The 17,130-nt window shown below is 42.1% G+C and overlaps 1 protein-coding gene across 3 annotated transcripts in view; it reads right to left on the bottom strand.

Annotated features, from left to right (window-relative positions):
• The window catches only part of CDC16 (cell division cycle 16), a 47,231-nt gene extending 42,521 nt beyond the window's left edge, over nucleotides 1-4,710 (bottom strand). For 2 of the 3 annotated variants that reach the window (XR_007156209.1, XM_047877431.1), the window contains exons 1-5: nucleotides 4,521-4,710; nucleotides 2,789-2,843; nucleotides 2,589-2,686; nucleotides 1,604-1,642; nucleotides 880-1,020 (exon numbers count right to left, since the gene is read on the bottom strand). Coding sequence is in view for 2 of the 3 variants with exons in the window: in XM_047877431.1 (XP_047733387.1) it covers nucleotides 880-1,020; nucleotides 1,604-1,642; nucleotides 2,589-2,686; nucleotides 2,789-2,843; nucleotides 4,521-4,568 (381 nt within the window). In the remaining variant the exon portion in view is untranslated. Of the gene's footprint in view, nucleotides 1-879; nucleotides 1,072-1,603; nucleotides 1,643-2,588; nucleotides 2,687-2,788; nucleotides 2,844-4,520 lie in introns of those variants that run through there. The other variant, XM_047877562.1, reaches the window with a different exon arrangement.
• Nucleotides 4,711-17,130: the final 12,420 nt, after the last annotated feature.

Genomic DNA, 17,130 nt, shown 5'->3' with positions numbered 1-17,130 from the left:
GCAACTAAACCTACAGATGATCCAGAGACGGGCAGCTAAAACTGGTAAAGGGACAAAGAAGATTCATCATAAAATCCAAACTTAAAAATAAGAGGATGTAACAAGAGAATCTTACACCAATGCAGTATCTTATGACTTGTAAATAATAATAATAATAATAATAATAATAATAATAATAATTTCATAAGATAAATAATGCATTACAAACAAACCATGTATTTCTTAGCAGGTAAATGGTAAGTAGTCCAAAAATAATAATGGTAATACCAGACTCCCTCATAAATACCTTTATTAGCAGAAAAATAAACGTGCTCCTTAGCACATAAATAGTCTCAAGAAGGCTGTTAAAAAAAAAAAAAAAAAAAACAGAAAAAAAGAAAAAATAATAACAGTCGAGATTAGTAATCTGTGAATGTCATTTATTATGTTACATTATATAATCTCTGCCAACAAGGAATTTGCAATTTCAGGCATATATGAAGTATACAAACTGAAGTAAACAAATTACATAAAGAGTAACACCAAACCACTCCCTGGAAAGAAGCAAACTATGGTTTCCTGGGGTAGGTATTGAAACACAGTAAGAAAGGGAAAGGTTATTCCATCTGTGGGAGTAATTTAAGGCATCAAATATGAGAAGAAAGCTCTCAAGTCAGCCTATTTCAGACTCAAGCATATGAGGACATAGCTATAGCTTCCATCTAATGACTCAGAAATGTCTCGGAGTCTTCTTGTGTTTCAGTGGCAAATTAAGTAAGTTGGCAACTGAACTGTTTTAACATGGTGATACTGAAATAAAAGAAAGTGATTTATGTTTTGCTGTCGTGTGAGTAATTCTTACTGATGTTACTGAAGTATGCTTATTGCAGCATTACTTACGGAGGACTGTGACATTTCCCAGTCATTGGAGGGGTCTTTCAAGCCACTTTCATCCTTCAAGTACTTCTCAAATAACCTTTTGTTGATTGGCTCCTCCATGTCAAGAATATCAAGTGCCTGCTGATGCTCTTTCGCAGCATACTGTGTTGTGCAAAAGCCAGAACTACTGTTTATCACCTATCACTTCGAACACTAGACATACAAGCAAATACTGTCAGTTTTAAAAGGGTCATAGAATATACCTACTCATTACTTATATTTAAAATGTAGAGCTTAAAATTTCAAATTCTAAGGCAGAGTTTTCTTCATGCATGTCAGATATTGGTAAATAGAGAATCAATATTTTTTTTTTTTTTTTAATTTTTTTTTTCAACGTTTATTTATTTTTGGGACAGAGAGAGACAGAGCATGAACAGGGGAGGGGCAGAGAGAGAGGGAGACACAGAATCTGAAACAGGCTCCAGGCTCCGAGCCATCGGCCCAGAGCCCGACGCGGGGCTCGAACTCACGGACCGCGAGATCGTGACCTGGCTGAAGTCGGACGCTTAACCGACTGCGCCACCCAGGCGCCCCGAGAATCAATATTTTATAGCACACAATACTAAAGAAAAGAACACTTCCTCATGAATACTTTACTAATCTGCCAGCTCCACCACCAGATTTCTGTATAACAGCAACATAATTAAACTTTTACCAAGAAAATTAAAACAGATGGCATACTTACATGGCATCTAGCTGCGAGGTAGCGGCATGCTTCGTACAGCTAGGAGAGAAAACAATCTGTTAAGGAGGTTACGGCAGGAAGACGCAAACACAGTACTCGTGAGACGTAAACTATATAAACTCTGGAAGAACGGCATAAAAGTACTAGCAGTTAAGAAAACATGTGCAAGGGACAGAGGTGGAGGGGCTGGCCAGCATTCCAGGCACTGAGCAGGGACACTCCTCTATGGGACTGCAGACAGTCAGTTTGCACATGTTACTTGTACTGGTGGCGGTGGTGGGTTCGACACCGACGGAGAGAAACCACAGGGACTCTGGTGCCTATGTAGGCGGTGGGAAATCACTGATTGATACTGTCAGTGCTATAATCAGGTCTGTGTTTCTGTGTTTGAGGAAGACCACTCTTGTGATAGTTTAAAAGACTGCTAAAAAGAGTCAGGGAAAATGGAAGTGGGAAAGATATTATCAAAGAAAAGAGACAAGAAGCTAAAACAAAACAGACAAATTAAAGGCCTGACATGTATGAGCAGTAATGAAATGGAAAAGAATATCCATAATTTCAGAGTTACTTAGAAAACAGAATTTTCAAAACTGAGTGATTAGATTGGGGGACAAAAGTGACTGAGATTAGGAATAAGAAAATTTTTCTTTACATTCAATAAGAAAAATTGAATCCTTTTAAATAACTTTGACATTTAATCTAATGATATTTTTTTAATTAATACCTTTCATTTTTTTTTAAGTTTATTTATTTTGAGAGAGACAGAGAAAGGGCTCAAGAGGGGTAGAGAGGGAGAGAGAGAGTTCCAAGCAGGCTCCATGTTGTCAGTGCAGAGTCCGATGCAGAGCTCGAACTCAAACCATGGGACCATGACCTGAGCTGAAACCAAGAGTCCGACACTTAAACAACTGACCACCCAGGTGCCCCTCATCTAACAGCATTTTTGAAAAGTTTGGGAAGCTTTAAAGTTCACACAATCACTTACTTTGTCCAGTTTTCGTGACCGAAGTGCATGAGCTGCTCTGTGATATTGCGCTGTCAGGTAAAGACACTGAGCCAACCAATAAATGTCCTGGGGTTCCTCTGGAAGGAAAAAAATCACATAAATGGTCAGAAGCACAAAGAAAGATAGAAAAGTTTTTAAAATATAGAAATCAGAAAAAAAAATTACAAGTTGTCACTTACCATGAGAGAGTGAAGCTACTTTATCTGCCCAAAATAGAGCACTTTGATACTGTTGCTGTATCAAAACATAAAAAGTAACCACCTTGTTATTTCAATAGTTTTAAACAGATATCTAATATCGTTAGAATGCTATATAATAAATCAACATCTTATTACAATTTTTTACATGTAGCAAAGGTCTACCAATCTTATCTCCATTTTACATCTCAGCTAGGTGAGTTTTGGTTCAAAGGTACAAAAACATTATTGTAGGCTCTTTGATACATACAGCTCAAGAAGGTAGGATTTTTTTAAACTTATACATTGTAAAAATGTATAAGCAGGTATCTAAGACAGTAGATAATTTAAACAATTATTTTGCAGTTATCTCCTCATTAGCAACGTTCTGTCTTTGTACAGTTCTTGAACACCAGCTAGGTACTCTGTCACCAGTCAATCTGGGAAAAGGAATGCTTATGGAATGGTTACAAATCTGCTCAAGGTAGGTGCCCCCAGGGTGGAAACCGGACCTGTCTCATCTCTCACTACATCCCCAGAACCAAAAGGAAAGTGCTCAGAAGCACCTGTTCAGTTCAACTGACTCACCAACACAAGACCCTAACATACCGCAGGCATCTGGCAGTGTTATGTCACATCCATTAGAAACATTTCATATCAAATATGCTTTTCCCTCCCCTTCCTGGTTTTCAACTTACTTGGAGAGTATAAATTTTATAAAACTAAATGACCTTGGGGCGCCTAGGTGGCCCATGTCCTGATCTCAGGGTTCTGTTGGTGGTTTGAAGCCCCAGGCTGGGCTTTGCATGGACAACGCAGGGCCTGCTTGGGATTCTCTGTCTCCCTCTCTCTCTGCCCCTGCCCTGCTAGCGCTCTCAAAAACTAAACGTTAAAAGCAAACAAACAAACAAACAAACAAACAAACAAACTACCTGACCTTGTGAATAAAAGTAATGCTGCTGATTCTGGAGACACTTCCTAAGCAAACTGCTGCTCATTCATGGGCAGTGCAGGGAATACAGACAGAGTTAACATTTATTTTTTATTAAAAAAAATTTTTTTTAAATGTTTATTTCCTCCTGAGAGAGACAGAGTGCGAGCCGAGGAGGGGCAGAGAGCAAGGGAGACACAGAATCCGAAGCAGGCTCCAGGCTCTGAGCTGTCAGCACAGAGCCCTACACGGGACTCGAACTCACAAACCCTGAGATCATGACCTGAGCTGAAGTCCGTGTGGCTCAACCGACTGAGCCATCCAGGCGTCCCAACATGAATTTGTTAAAGTACTGATTTGACACAACAGGCTTGTTTGTATCTTTATTCACTTAAATTCTGCCAAATAAGAATTACAACTAAGCTTCTCGAAACTTTTCCATTAGCTAGCTAAATTCAAAGGCCATCCTGCAACTTTCCTCCTAAAATAACCCTTTAACTTCCACTGAGCAGTAAGTTTGTACTGAGCACCCACTGCGCGCAGCAGTTCGGACGGCTGCAGAGCGAGAGTCAACACGTGTAAAGCTCGCGCTGCGCTTTGGTGGCTTGCGCTCCCAGGGCTCCTCATCCTCCCAGATGCAGAGAGGGCTGAGGGGCTGCCTCCCTCCCTTCCGGGGCTTCAGCCCAAGCCCCGCCGGACGAAGCGCCAGCAAGACCCTGACGACAGTTACCCTGCGGGCAAGGGCTCGGGCGCGCTGGCCTCAACGAGCCCCGGGGCCTGCGTTACCCGGGTTGGGCTGCCCACCTGGTCCAGGTACTGCCGGACACGCTTCCGCAGCCGCTCCAGGTTCATGGCCGCGCGGCCGGAGAATCCGGCAGAGCGTGGCCCACTGCCCCCGCGCGCGCCCTCCTTCCCGCTGCCGGCCGGGCCCGCCCCGAGCCCGCACAGCTGTCGCCAGCTCCCTGTCCGGCGCCGCCGGGATCTTCCGCTCCCGCCAGGCCCCGCCCCGGAAGTCCTCCGCAAACGCGTTCCCTCCGGCTCCAGATACTGGGGGCGCGCTGATGGTTCCGGCGCGCTCCCGTGACCCTTGGGTTGCCGGGGTTTGGGGACCACGAACGCCTTTTCTCCCGACTGGAGGGCTCTGGTAGCACGGCCGGTTGTTGTGCCCGGGCGCCGTTCGCTCTTTAGCTCGTTCTGGGGGGCGGGGCGCTCAAGGCCGGCAGCCGGGTGGCAGCGGGGGCGTGAAGGGGGGTGGCCCGCCTCCCGGATCGCCGCGGGGGTCGCCACGCTTCCCCGTCATGTTGTCTTGCGGCCCTAGGGCCCGAAGCCCTAGGTAGAGGAAGCCGAGACCAAAAACAAGTAAGCTAAAAGGGCTGGCCAATTAAAACTTTGAATGGAGTGGGATTCGGCAATGAAAGGGAAGTGTTGACACCTGCTTAGTGAGGGACGCCAGCCCCCCAAGGACCACACACCCTGATTCCACTGGCGAGTGTTCGCCTACTGACTGAACCCTACTCAGGCGACCCTCAACCCGGTGCAACCAGACCTCACTGTTGGACTTCCACGTGCTGTTCTGCATCGACCCATTTTAACAGGAATTCCCGTGTCAGTTCAGCCGGAATCCCCCACCCTCCATGTGTGCTCTCCCTTGACGTATGACCAAAGTCCTCATCGCCTGCATCCCCCAGTCGGGTCTGATCACCTCGGCTTGCCTTCAGCAAGAGTCCTGTTGGTTCGGTTTATCTTTTTAATTTTTATTTTTGTAAGTTTACTTATTTGAGAGAGGCAGAGAGAGTGAGTGGGGCAGGGGCAGAGAGAGAGTCCCTAGTGGCCTCTGCACTGTCAGCGCAGAGCCGACAGCGGGACTTGATCTCACCACGGGACCCTAACAGTGAGATCATGACGAGCTGAAACCAAGAGTGGAGGCTTAACCCACCAAGCCACCCAGGCGCCGCCGCATGGGTGGGTTTAGACCGAATCCCCCACCCTTAACTCTGATGTTTCCTCTTAATAATATTCTACTCAGAGACCCCCACCTTGCTCCTTGGCTATAGATTCCCGCTTGGCTTGTGCTGTATTCAAAGTTGAGCGGGATCTCTCTTCCTCACTGCGGATTTCCATCACAGTTGTCCATAACCCTATGGTGATAGTTCCCGGGCTTGAATAAAATCTTCCTTCCCATAAATCACCATGTCATTTCCAAACGTGAGAGGATTTTCCCTAGGTATCTTGTGCCTTTTGAATTTCAGACTATGTACATGTATTACCTTTTAAAGGTAGCTAAAACCTTTATAAATAAAAGGCCTAAAAAAGAAAGAAAATGCAGAATAACTAAAAGAATATAAAACTACCCATAAAGAATCCCACTCACTCAAAAATTCTTCTCTTAACACTTCTGTGAGTAATCTGCCATGTCTTTTTCTATGCATGCACATACACTGGTAACATGTTGAAATTTCTTCTTCTGTATCTTTCCCTTTCCTTCACATCTTCCCAGAAAGAATCACTGTCAATTATTGTTATACACTTTATACTCTCCTTTCTGTGCTTTGAATGTACATATACACATTTACAAACATCTTTCTTTTCTAAAACATGATGATGTAATGTGTAATAACTCTGAGAATTGCCTTGTTCACTTGTATACATTAGAGATATTTCCCTGTCAGAACCTGCTTTGTTCTTTTAATGAACAAATATTTCACGAAAAATGTTTCATGTTATATTCATCGGACCAAGCTGGATTATGATGCTATACAAACTAATCCTTCACGTCATACCTGAGTGGCTGTGATGGTTAATTTTATGTGTCAATTTGGAGCACAGGATGCCCATATTTTTGGTCAAACATGATACTGGGTATGTTTGTGAGGTTTTTGGACAAAACTAATATTTGAATCAGTAGACTGAGTAAATGGATTGCCGTCCCCAATAAGGGTAGGCCTCATCTAATCTATTAAAGGCCTGAATAGAACAAAAAGGCAGAGTAAAAGAGAATTTAGTCTCTGCCTAACTGCTTGAGCTGAGACATTGATCTTCTCCTGCCTTGGGACTCAGACTCAGAGAAACTCACACCATTGGTCCTCTCAGGTCCCCAGCTTACTGACTCGAGACTTCTCAGCCTCCATAACTGCATTAGACAATTCCTTATAATAAATTATATATGTACACACACACACACACACACACACACACACACACTCCTCTCTCCATGGCTCCATTTCTCTGGGAAACTCAGATTAATACAATGGCCATTTCATTTAGGAAATCTTTGAGCTCCCTAAGTTGGGATTGTGTGTCCCTCCTATACTTTTTAGTAACACTCTGTATTTTCCTCATAGAAACACGGTGGTAACTGCCTGTTCTTTTTTCCATATCACTCTGAAGTCTATGTGTTCCTTGAAGGCAAATGCTAGGGATGAATGTGAGGAAAGGAAAATAAATAGAATTTCCTTTATTAGTCAAACCACACTTGGGCAAAGTTTTAATTTTGTTTCCTAATCTCTAGTCAGTACCTGAAATAAGTCTCACGTGACTAGCATCCAGGTGTTGGCAGTGCTGTTTTCCTTCTAGAGGGTCTAGGGAAGAATCCAATTCTTGGGCTTTTCCAGCTTCTAGAGGCCGCCTGCATGGCTTCATTATCCATCTTCAAATCTCTCTTTGACTTTGATCTTCTTACCTCTCTCTTTCATTTATGATGACCCTTGGGATTACATTGCACCCACCCAAATAACCCTGGACATTTGCCTTCTTTAAAATCCTTAACCACCTCTGCAAAGTCCTTTTTGCCATTTGAAACAACATTCACTAGGTCAGAAATTTGGTATCTTTGGGGCTGTTACTCTGCCCTCCACACTGCTTAACCAAGTCAGTCACCCAAAGGCATGCCTTTATTACACAGGGTAGGAAATATAGGTGGATCAGAGAAAACCCACCCTTCCTACTTGAAACCAATTTAAAGTACATGGACCACCCTTCCCAGGACCATCTTGTCTGTTCTTTCCAGCACCATAGCCCATGATGTACCCACTCCTTGCTGGAGGATAGCCTTGGGATGGGGAGGGCAGACCTTTCAGATGCAACCAGAGGCAGAGGAGTAATAAAAGTACAGACTAAGAAAGCCCTATAAAAAACTCAGACCATGGGGCACCTGGATGGCTCAGTCGATTATGTATCCAGCTTTGGCTCAGGTCATGATCTCACGGTTCATGAGTTCGAGCCTCGTGTCAGGCTCTCTGCTGTCAGCACAGAGGCTGCTTTGGATCCTCTGTCCCCTTCTCTCTCTGTCCCTCTCCCTCTCATTCTCTCTGGGTCTCTTGCTCTCTCAAAACTAAATAAACATTAAAAAAAAAAACCCTCATGGGATAAGAATCTATTTCCTACAGCAGCTATTCCAAAGAAATGATATATTATTGTTTATAGTATTATATAGGATTTAAGTAGACTCCTGAGACCATCAAGGAAGCTCCTAAATATACTGATAGTCATTTTTGGTTATGAACCTTTTTAACTCTGAAAAACACGTCTTAGTTTAGGATTCAACACCTAGCCAGTAAGGTAAGATTCATGATTTGCATTCATCCATTCATTCTTTAAGTTGTTATTGGGTGATGCAGTATTTAGTATAATGTACTACTCCCTGTGTTTTAAACACATTATCCCATGTAATCTCACATCTAACACAATGGAGGAAGTGTTATCATGATGTAATAATATGAAATATATAAATACACAAATGTATATGAATAAACAGGTAATAGCATAAGAAAGTTATGAAAATTCACTTGCCCAAAGTGGAAAAGTCTTAAATATCATAATATCTGATACTAATCCCACAACTTTTTTTTTAACGTTTATTCATTTTTTTAATTTTATTTTTTATTTTTTAAAATATACATCCAAATTAGTTAGCATATAGTGAAACAATGATTTCAGGAGTAGATTCCCAATGCCCCTTACCCATTTAGCCCATTCCCCCTCCCACAACCCCTCCAGCAACCCTCCGTTTGTTCTCCATATTTATAGTCTCTTCTGTTTTGTCCCCCTCCCTGTTTTTATATTATTTTTGTTTCCCTTCCTTTGTGTTCATCTGTTTTGTCTCTTAAAGTCCTCATACGAGTGAAGTCATATGATTTTTGTCTTTCTCTGACTGCCTAATTTCACTTAGCATAATATCCTCCAGCTCCATCCACATAGTTGCAAATGGCAAGATTTCATTCTTTTTGATTGCCAAGTAATACTCCATTGTATATATATACCACATCTTCTTTATCCATTCATCCATCGATGGGCATTTGGACTCTTTCCATACTTTGGCTATTGTTGACAGTGCTGCTATAAACATGGGGGTGCATGTGTCCCTTCAAAACAGCACACCTGTATCCCGTGGATAAATGCCTAGTAGTGCAATTGCTGGGTTGTAGGGTAGTTCTATTTTTAGTTTTTTGAGGAACCTCCACACTGTTTTCCAGAGTGGCTGCACCAGCTTGCATTGCCACCAACAATGCAAAAGAGATGCTCTTTCTCCACATCCTTGCCAACATCTGTTGTTGCCTGAGTTGTTAATGTTAGCCATTCTGACAGGTGTAAGATGGTATCTCATTGTGGTTTTGATTTGTATTTCCCTGTGATGAGTGATGTTGAGCATTTTTTCATGTGTCGGTTGGCCACCTGGATGTCTTCCTTGGAGAAGTGTGTATTCATGTCTTTGGCCCATTTCTTCACTGGATTATTGGTTTTTTGGGTGTTGAGTTTGATAAGTTCTTTATAGATTTTGGATACTAACCCTTTATCTTGTATGTCATTTGCAAATATCTTCTCCCATTCTGTTGGTTGCCTTATAGTTTTGCTGATTGTTTCCTTCACTGTGCAGAAGCTTTTTATTTTGATGAGGTCCCAGTAGTTCATTTTTGCTTTTGTTTCCCTTGCCTCCGGAGACATGTTGAGTAAGAAGTTGCTGTGGGCAAGATCAAAGAGGTTTTTGCCTGCTTTCTCCTCGAGGATTTTGATGGTTTCCTGTCTTACATTCAGGTCTTTCATCCATTTTGAGTTTATTTTTGTGTATGGTGTAAGAAAGTGGCCCAGGTTTGTTCTTCTGGATGTCGCTGTCCAGTTTTCCCAGCACCACTTGCTGAAGAGACTGTCTTTATTCCATTGGATATTCTTTCCTGCTTTGTCAAAGATTAGTTGGCCATACGTTTGTGGGTCCATTTCTGGGTTCTCTATTCTGTTCCACTTATCTGAGTGTCTGTTCTTGTGCCAGTACCATACGGTCTTGATGATTACAGCCTTGTAGTACAGCTTGAAGTCTGGGATTATGATGCCTCCTGCTTTGGTTTTCTTTTTCAAGATTGCTTTGGCTATTCAGGGTCTTTTTTGGTTCCATAAAAATTTTAGGATTATTTGTTCTAGCTCTGTGAAGAATGCTGGCGTTACTTTGATAGGGATTGCATTGAATACGTAGCTTGGTTTGGATAGTATTGACATTTTAACAATATTTGTTCTTTCTACCCAGGAGCATGGAATATTTTTCCATTTTTTTGTGTGTCTTCTTCAACTTCTTTCATAAGCTTTCTATAGTTTTCAGTGCATAGATTTTTCACATCTTTGCTTGGATTTATTCCTAGATATTTTATGGTTTTTTTGTGCAATTATAAATGGGATCGATTCCTTGATTTTCTTTCTGTCGCTTCATTGTTGGTGTATAGGAATGCAACCAATTTCTCTGCATTGATTTTAGATCCTGCCACTTTGCTGAATTCATGGTTCATTTCTAGCAGTTTTTTGGTGGAATCATTTGGGTTTTCCACATAGAGTATCATGTCATCTGCAAAGAGTGAAAGTTTGACCTCCTCCTGGCCAATTTGGATGCCTTTTATTTCTTTGTGTTGTCTGATTGCAGTGGCTAAGACTTCCAATACTATGTTGAATAACAGTGGTGAGAGCAGACATCCCTGTCTTGTTTCTGACCTTAGGGGGAAAGCTCTCAGTTTTTCCCCATTGAGGATGATATTAGCGTTGGGTCGTTCATATATGGCTTTTATGATCTCGAGGTATGATCCTTCTATCCCTACTTTCTTGAGGGTTTTTATCAAGAAAGGATGCTGTATTTTGTCAAATGCTTTCTCTGCATCTATTGAGAGGATCATATGGTTCTTGTCCTTTCTTTTATTGATGGGATGAATCACATTAATTGTTTTGCGGATATTGAACCAGCCCTGCATCCCAGGTATAAATCCCACTTGGTCATGGTGAATATTTTTTTAATGTATTGCTGGAGCCAGTTGGCTAATATCTTGTTGAGGATTTTTGCATCCATGTTCATCAGGGAAATTGGGCTATAGTTCTCCTTTTCAGTCAGGTCTCTGTCTGGTTTTGGAATCAAGGTAATGCTGGCTTCATAGAAAGAGTTTGGAAGTTTTCCTTCCATTTCTATTTTTTGGAACAGCTTCAAGAGAATAGGTGTTAACTCTTCCTTAAATGTTTGGTAGAATTCCCCTGGAAAGCCATCTGGCCCCGGACTCTTGGGTTTTTGGGAGGAGATTTTTGGTTACTAATTCGATTTCTTTACTGGTTGTGGGTCTGTTCAAATTTTCTATTTCTTCCTTTTTCAGTTTTGGTAGTGTATATGTTTCTAGGAATTTGTCCATTTCTTCCAGATTACCCATTTTATTGGCATATAGTTGCTCCTAATAGTCTCTTATTATTGTTTTTATTTCTGCTTGTTGGTTGTGATCTCTCCTCTTTCATTCTTGATTTTATTTATTTGGGTCCTTTCCTTTTTCTTCTGGATCAAAGTGGCTAGTGGTTTATCAATTTTGTTAATTCTTTCAAAGAACAAGCTTCTGGTTTCATTGATCTGTTCTACTGTTTTTTGGTTTCGATAGCATTAATTTCTGCTCTAATCTTTATTATTTCCTGTCTTCTGCTGGTTTGGGGTTTTATTTGCTGTTTTTTTCCAGCTCCTTAAGGCGTAAGGTTAGGTTGTGTATCTGAGATCTTTCTTCCTTCTTTAGGAAGGCTTGGATTGCTATATGCTTTCCTCTTATGACTGCCTTTGCTGCGTCCCAGAGGTTTTGGGTTGTGGTGTTATGATTTTCATTGACTTCCATATACTTTTTAATTTTCTCTTTAACTGCTTGGTTAGCCCATTCATTCTTTAGTAGGATGTTCTTCAGTCTCCAAGTATTTGTTACCTTTCCAAACTTTTTCTTGTGGTTGATTTTGACTTTCATAGCATTATGGTCTGAAAATATGCACAGTATGATCTCAGTCTTTTTGTACTTAAGGCTGATTTGTGTCCCAGTATATGGTCTGTCCTGGAGAACGTTCCATGTGCACTGGAGAAGAATGTATATTCTGCTGCTTTAGGATGAAGTGTTCTGAATATATCTGTTAAGTCCATCTGGTCCAGTGTGTCATTCAAAGCCATTGTTTCCTTGTTGGTTTTCTGATTAGATGATCTGTCCATTGCTGTAAGTGGGTGTTGAAGTCCCCTCCTATTATGGTATTACTATTGATGAGTTTATGTTTGTGATTAGTTGATTTATATTTTGGGGGGCTTCACATTTAGAGCATAAATGTTTACAATTGTTAGGTCTTCTTGGTGGATAGACCCCTTGATTATGATAGAATGCCCTTCTGCATCTCTTGATACAGTCTTTATTTTAAAGTCTAGATTGTCTGATATAAGTGTGGCTACTCCAGCTTTCTTTTGTTGACTATTAGCATGATAGATGGTTCTCCATCCCCTTATTTTCAATGAAGGTGTCTTTAGGTCTAAAGTGGGTCTCTTGTAAGCAGCATATAGATGGATCTTGTTTTCTTATCCATTCTGTTACCCTATGTCTTTTGATTGGAGCATTGAGTCCACTGACATTTAGAGTGAGTACTGAAAGATGTGAATTTATTGTCATTATGATGCTTGTAGAGCTGGAGTTTCTGGTGGTGTTCTCTGGTCCTTTCTAATCTTTTGTTGCTTTTGGTATTTATTTATTTTTATATATATTTTTTCATCTTTTCTCCCCTCAGAGAGTCCCCCTTAAAATTTCTTGCAGGGCTGGTTTAGTGGTCACAAACTCCTTTAATTTTTGTTCGTCTGGGAAACTTTTTATCTCTCCTTCTATTTTGAATGACAGCCTTGCTGGATAAAGAATAACATTTATTCATTTTTGAGAGACAGAGAGAACAGAGCGTGAGGGGGGGAGGGGCAGAGAGAGAGGGAGACACAGAATCTGAAACAGGCTCCAGTCTCTGAGCTGTCAGTACAGAGCCCAATGTGGGGCTCAAACTCACTGACTGTGAGATCATGACTGAGCTGAAGCCGGGCACTCAACCGACCGAGCCCTCAGGCACCCCGAATCCCACAATTTCTAACTGCACTGTGCTGAGCACACAAGTTATAAGGTAACCACCAGCCCAATTTGCCTGTGATGTGAGAATTTCAGTGCCAAAACTAAGAATTTACTATATTATATAAAGCGTGTAACTAGTGGTCATTTTTACTTTGTGATAGGACATAAAACAATTTTCATGTCCATACCAAACTACGATAAAATATGAAAATGAAAAAAAACCCCTCAGAACCATCTGGCAAGGCCACACCATGGGGAGGCAACAGTGTGCTGTTTGGAGAACAAGGGCCTTTGGAGTTAGACTCCCTTGGTTCATATCTTGGACAAGTTCCTCAAGCTCTCTGTGCATCAAGTTCCTCGTTTATAAAATGGGATGATAACAGTTCACACTTCGTATGATTGATGCATGTAAAGACTCAATGAAATACTTTATGTAAGGTGCTTAGAATCACGCTGAACATATTGTAATTCAAATACATATGTATATCAGTGTATATTGCATCACACTATGTTACATTATATTTTAATGCCATTTATTAGTAGCAGCCTTGCTAGCAAGTCTGAGGGATAGAAACTTGCAGCATGGAAATCTCTCTTAGCCATCTCTCAGGTCCATCCCCAAACTGGATGGTCTGATCCAGTGCCATTTGAAGTCTGTTCTCACTTACCTTTGTGCCTATTCAGCTCTATGTGACAGCTGAAAGGCAGTAACCAGGTCACCGAACACATTTTTTGGAACCTCAGATAGGCCTGGTAAGGCTGGCCAGGCAACTTGTCCTTCCTGACTTCATGTTTAGAGTCTTTATTGAATATTTTTATTAATATATATGTCCTGGTTAAAGTTATGTATTTGAGATGAATGATTGGCCAAATCACAAATATAATCTAAAATTTTCTCTCTAAACTCATTTTAAAAAAGACAAAAAAACCCACTGAATTCAGTTTGGATTACAGGCCCTTAGTAACTAAATCATGTTTATGTTTCCCAGATGTGTTGAAGTGCACACATGCTACCCCATTCTGCACAGCCAGGCTCTCCCACACACACATTTTGCTGCAAAGGGACTTCACTGAGTAAATACATACCTTGAAAGTACAGCTTATCACTTTTTCCATCTTGTTCTTTCCTGCTCTTGACAACAGCTATGGAATCCACTCCACTGCATTTTTTTTTTTTTTAGGTTTATTTATTTTGAGAGAGAGAATCTCAAGCTGGCTCTGCACTTGAGCCTGACAGTGTGGCCCAATCCCACAAAGCATGAGACCATGGCCTGAGCAGAAACCAAGAGTCACTCAACCGACTGAGCTACCCAGGTGCCCCTCCACTTCACTGCATTTAAACCAAGAGGATTGGTGAGGCATTTGACTGTCTGAAGAATCTCAACCATGGACATTTTGTTTCAAAGTCCTGAGGATCTTTAAGTAATAACCAATATCTGTATGAGACATCTCCATTTTCCAAGTATCTTCCATGCAGCATGTTAATCATTTCACACATTCCTGTGTCGTGGGTGCATCAGTGGAGGATGGGGTCTGAGCCTCAGGGATTGGGTGCACCTCACGTGGAGGGGGCTGGCTCACTCTGAATCCTGTGCTTGCACAGCAGTCCCCTGGAGGGGCAGGCAGTGTCCTCACTATGGTAAAATTTCTATTTTTTTAAATGTTTATTTATTTATTTAAAAAATATTTTTATTACATTTCTTCATTTTTGAGAGGCAGATAGAGACAGAGCATGAGCGGGGGAGGGGCAGGGAGAGAGAGGGAGACACAGAATCCGAAGCAGGCTCCAGGCTCTGAGCTGTCAGCCCAGAGCCCGACGTGGGGGGTGGGGGGCTCAATCAAACCCACGAACCATGAGATCATGACCTGAGCCGAAGTCAGACGTTCAACCGACTGAACCACCCAGGCACCCCAATGTTTATTTATTCTTGAGAGAGAGAGACAGACAGACAGAACATGAGCAGGGCAGGAGCAGAGAGAGAGGGAGACACAGAATCTGAAGCAGGCTCCATGCTCTGAGCTGTCAGCACAGAGCTCGATGCAGTGTTTGAACTCACAAACCACGAGATCATGACCCGAGCTGAAGTTGGATGCTTAACCGACTGAGCCACCCAGGTGACTCGGTAACATTTCTATTAATGAGTCCCAAAATGTTCTAGTTAATATAATTTCTCATTTCAAACATTCTTGCTAGCAATATTTATAAGCCATATTAGTTTACCAAGTTAGTAAGCATGGTAGGGGAAACATAATGGTGGAAGAATGGTAAGAAGCATGATGATCAGATCAGATCAGTGATGATGATGTGGCGGTGGGCATAGGTGGAGAAAAAGCACAAGCATAAACTAGGTGTCTGCTACAGACTGGAGGGCTGTGTTCCTCCACCAAAATTCATATGTTAAAACCTAACATACTAACACCTGCTCCCTACCTGCCCTTGGGAGGGTGGCTTGTTATTTGCACAGCAACTCCAGGCCAGCCTCAGCCTGGCCAGTTGGCCCACTTGTCAGCTAGCGAGGATTACACACCTTCCTCCTCCTCCCCCTCCTCACCTCCCACTTCTCTCCTCTTCTTCTTCTTCTTCTTCTTCTTCTCCTCCTCCTCCTCCTCTCCCTCCTCCTCCTCCTCCTTCTTCTTCCTCTTCTGCCACAGTTACAGTAAGAAGGTGCAAGGCTTTCCCTCACCTCAGATGCTCCACTGCTTAGTCACCAGGCATGCAGTTGTGAGCCCTCATGGGCCCTGGGGTACCAAGGCCCAGCCAGCTGCTGCATGGCAGGTTGGCTACACTGGTATCCTACCACAGAAGGAGCGACACATTTTTATTTCCATAATAACAGCTTCATCAGAATTTGAATTTGCTTTCTCTGCCTTTCATGTTTCATCAGATGAACACCTGTGCACTTTGTAACCACCACATTCATCTTCACAGTTCTAAGCAAGCACATGAGGTTAAATGGTAGTCAGTGCCCATGGTGCTTATCGGACTTACCACGTGCAGGGAGAGGTGCATTATTTTAGGTGGCAGCAATTGAAAAAGATGTACAACCAGGATGGCATGTGTGTGTGTTAGGCACAATCTTTCTTCCACTTTCTCCCTTGCACCTATGCCCATGACCTAAATGCACCAATCACTGCTCAGTGTCTGAGGGGGTGGTAAAGGCCAAGGGACAGCTATAGACTTTGCAAAAGCTAGCAGAGTGACATGGGGCCATGGGAAGGATGACTAACCCTCAAATTGCCCGCTCTTTTACAAGAATAATTCCCACTGCCTTCAAAATGGGACAATGAAGAATCATGTAAAGAAAGAGAACAGGACACTGAGATCACCAATCAAGTCACAAATTATATTAGATAACAAATTTTCAATCAAGGGGTTCTAAACCTAACCCAAGATTTTTTCTGATGTGTAACTAGTCTGAAGTCAGACAAATACTGGGGAACAACTGTACATTGTTATTTTTATGCAATACTGAATTTTATGAAATTGTATATACATTAATCTCTGTTTTACAATTCTTTCCTTAAACTGTCCATAAAATACAGACAGGGGGTGCCCGGGTGGCTCAGCCGGTTAAGCGTCCGACTTTGGCTCAGGACATGGCTCGTGAGTTCGAGCCCCACATAGGGCTCTGTGCTGACAGCTCAGAGCCTGGAGCCTGCTTCGGATTCCGTGGTTTCCCTCTCTCTCTGCCCCTCCCCCACTCACTTCCTCTCTCTCTCTCTCTCTCTCTCTCTCATAAAGTAAACATTAAAAAAAAAGAAATACGGTCAGGACAGTAATTTGAGAATTGGTAGACTCTTGTTGGCTGACATTGGAGAAATATTGAGGCTTTGGAAGGGCATAAGTAATTATTCAAAAGTCAATGATTTCAAACATCTCTGTTGCCACTTTACATGACAATTGTGTAAATTTGGAATTAACCAAATATCAACTCTCCATTTACTGGGTTTTATAGAGCAGGCGGTTAGTTAGGTTAGTTAGATGTGAGCTGGGGGCAAGGACGGTGATAAGTAGGTGACACATTAGAGGCCTGAGGGCACAACATCCTGACTTCGTGGGT

This window comes from Prionailurus viverrinus, chromosome A1 (assembly GCF_022837055.1).
Source record: "Prionailurus viverrinus isolate Anna chromosome A1, UM_Priviv_1.0, whole genome shotgun sequence".
NCBI lineage: Eukaryota > Metazoa > Chordata > Mammalia > Carnivora > Felidae > Prionailurus > Prionailurus viverrinus.
Note: the sequence above shows the minus strand (reverse complement) of the source record. Positions and strands in the feature narration are given on the sequence as shown.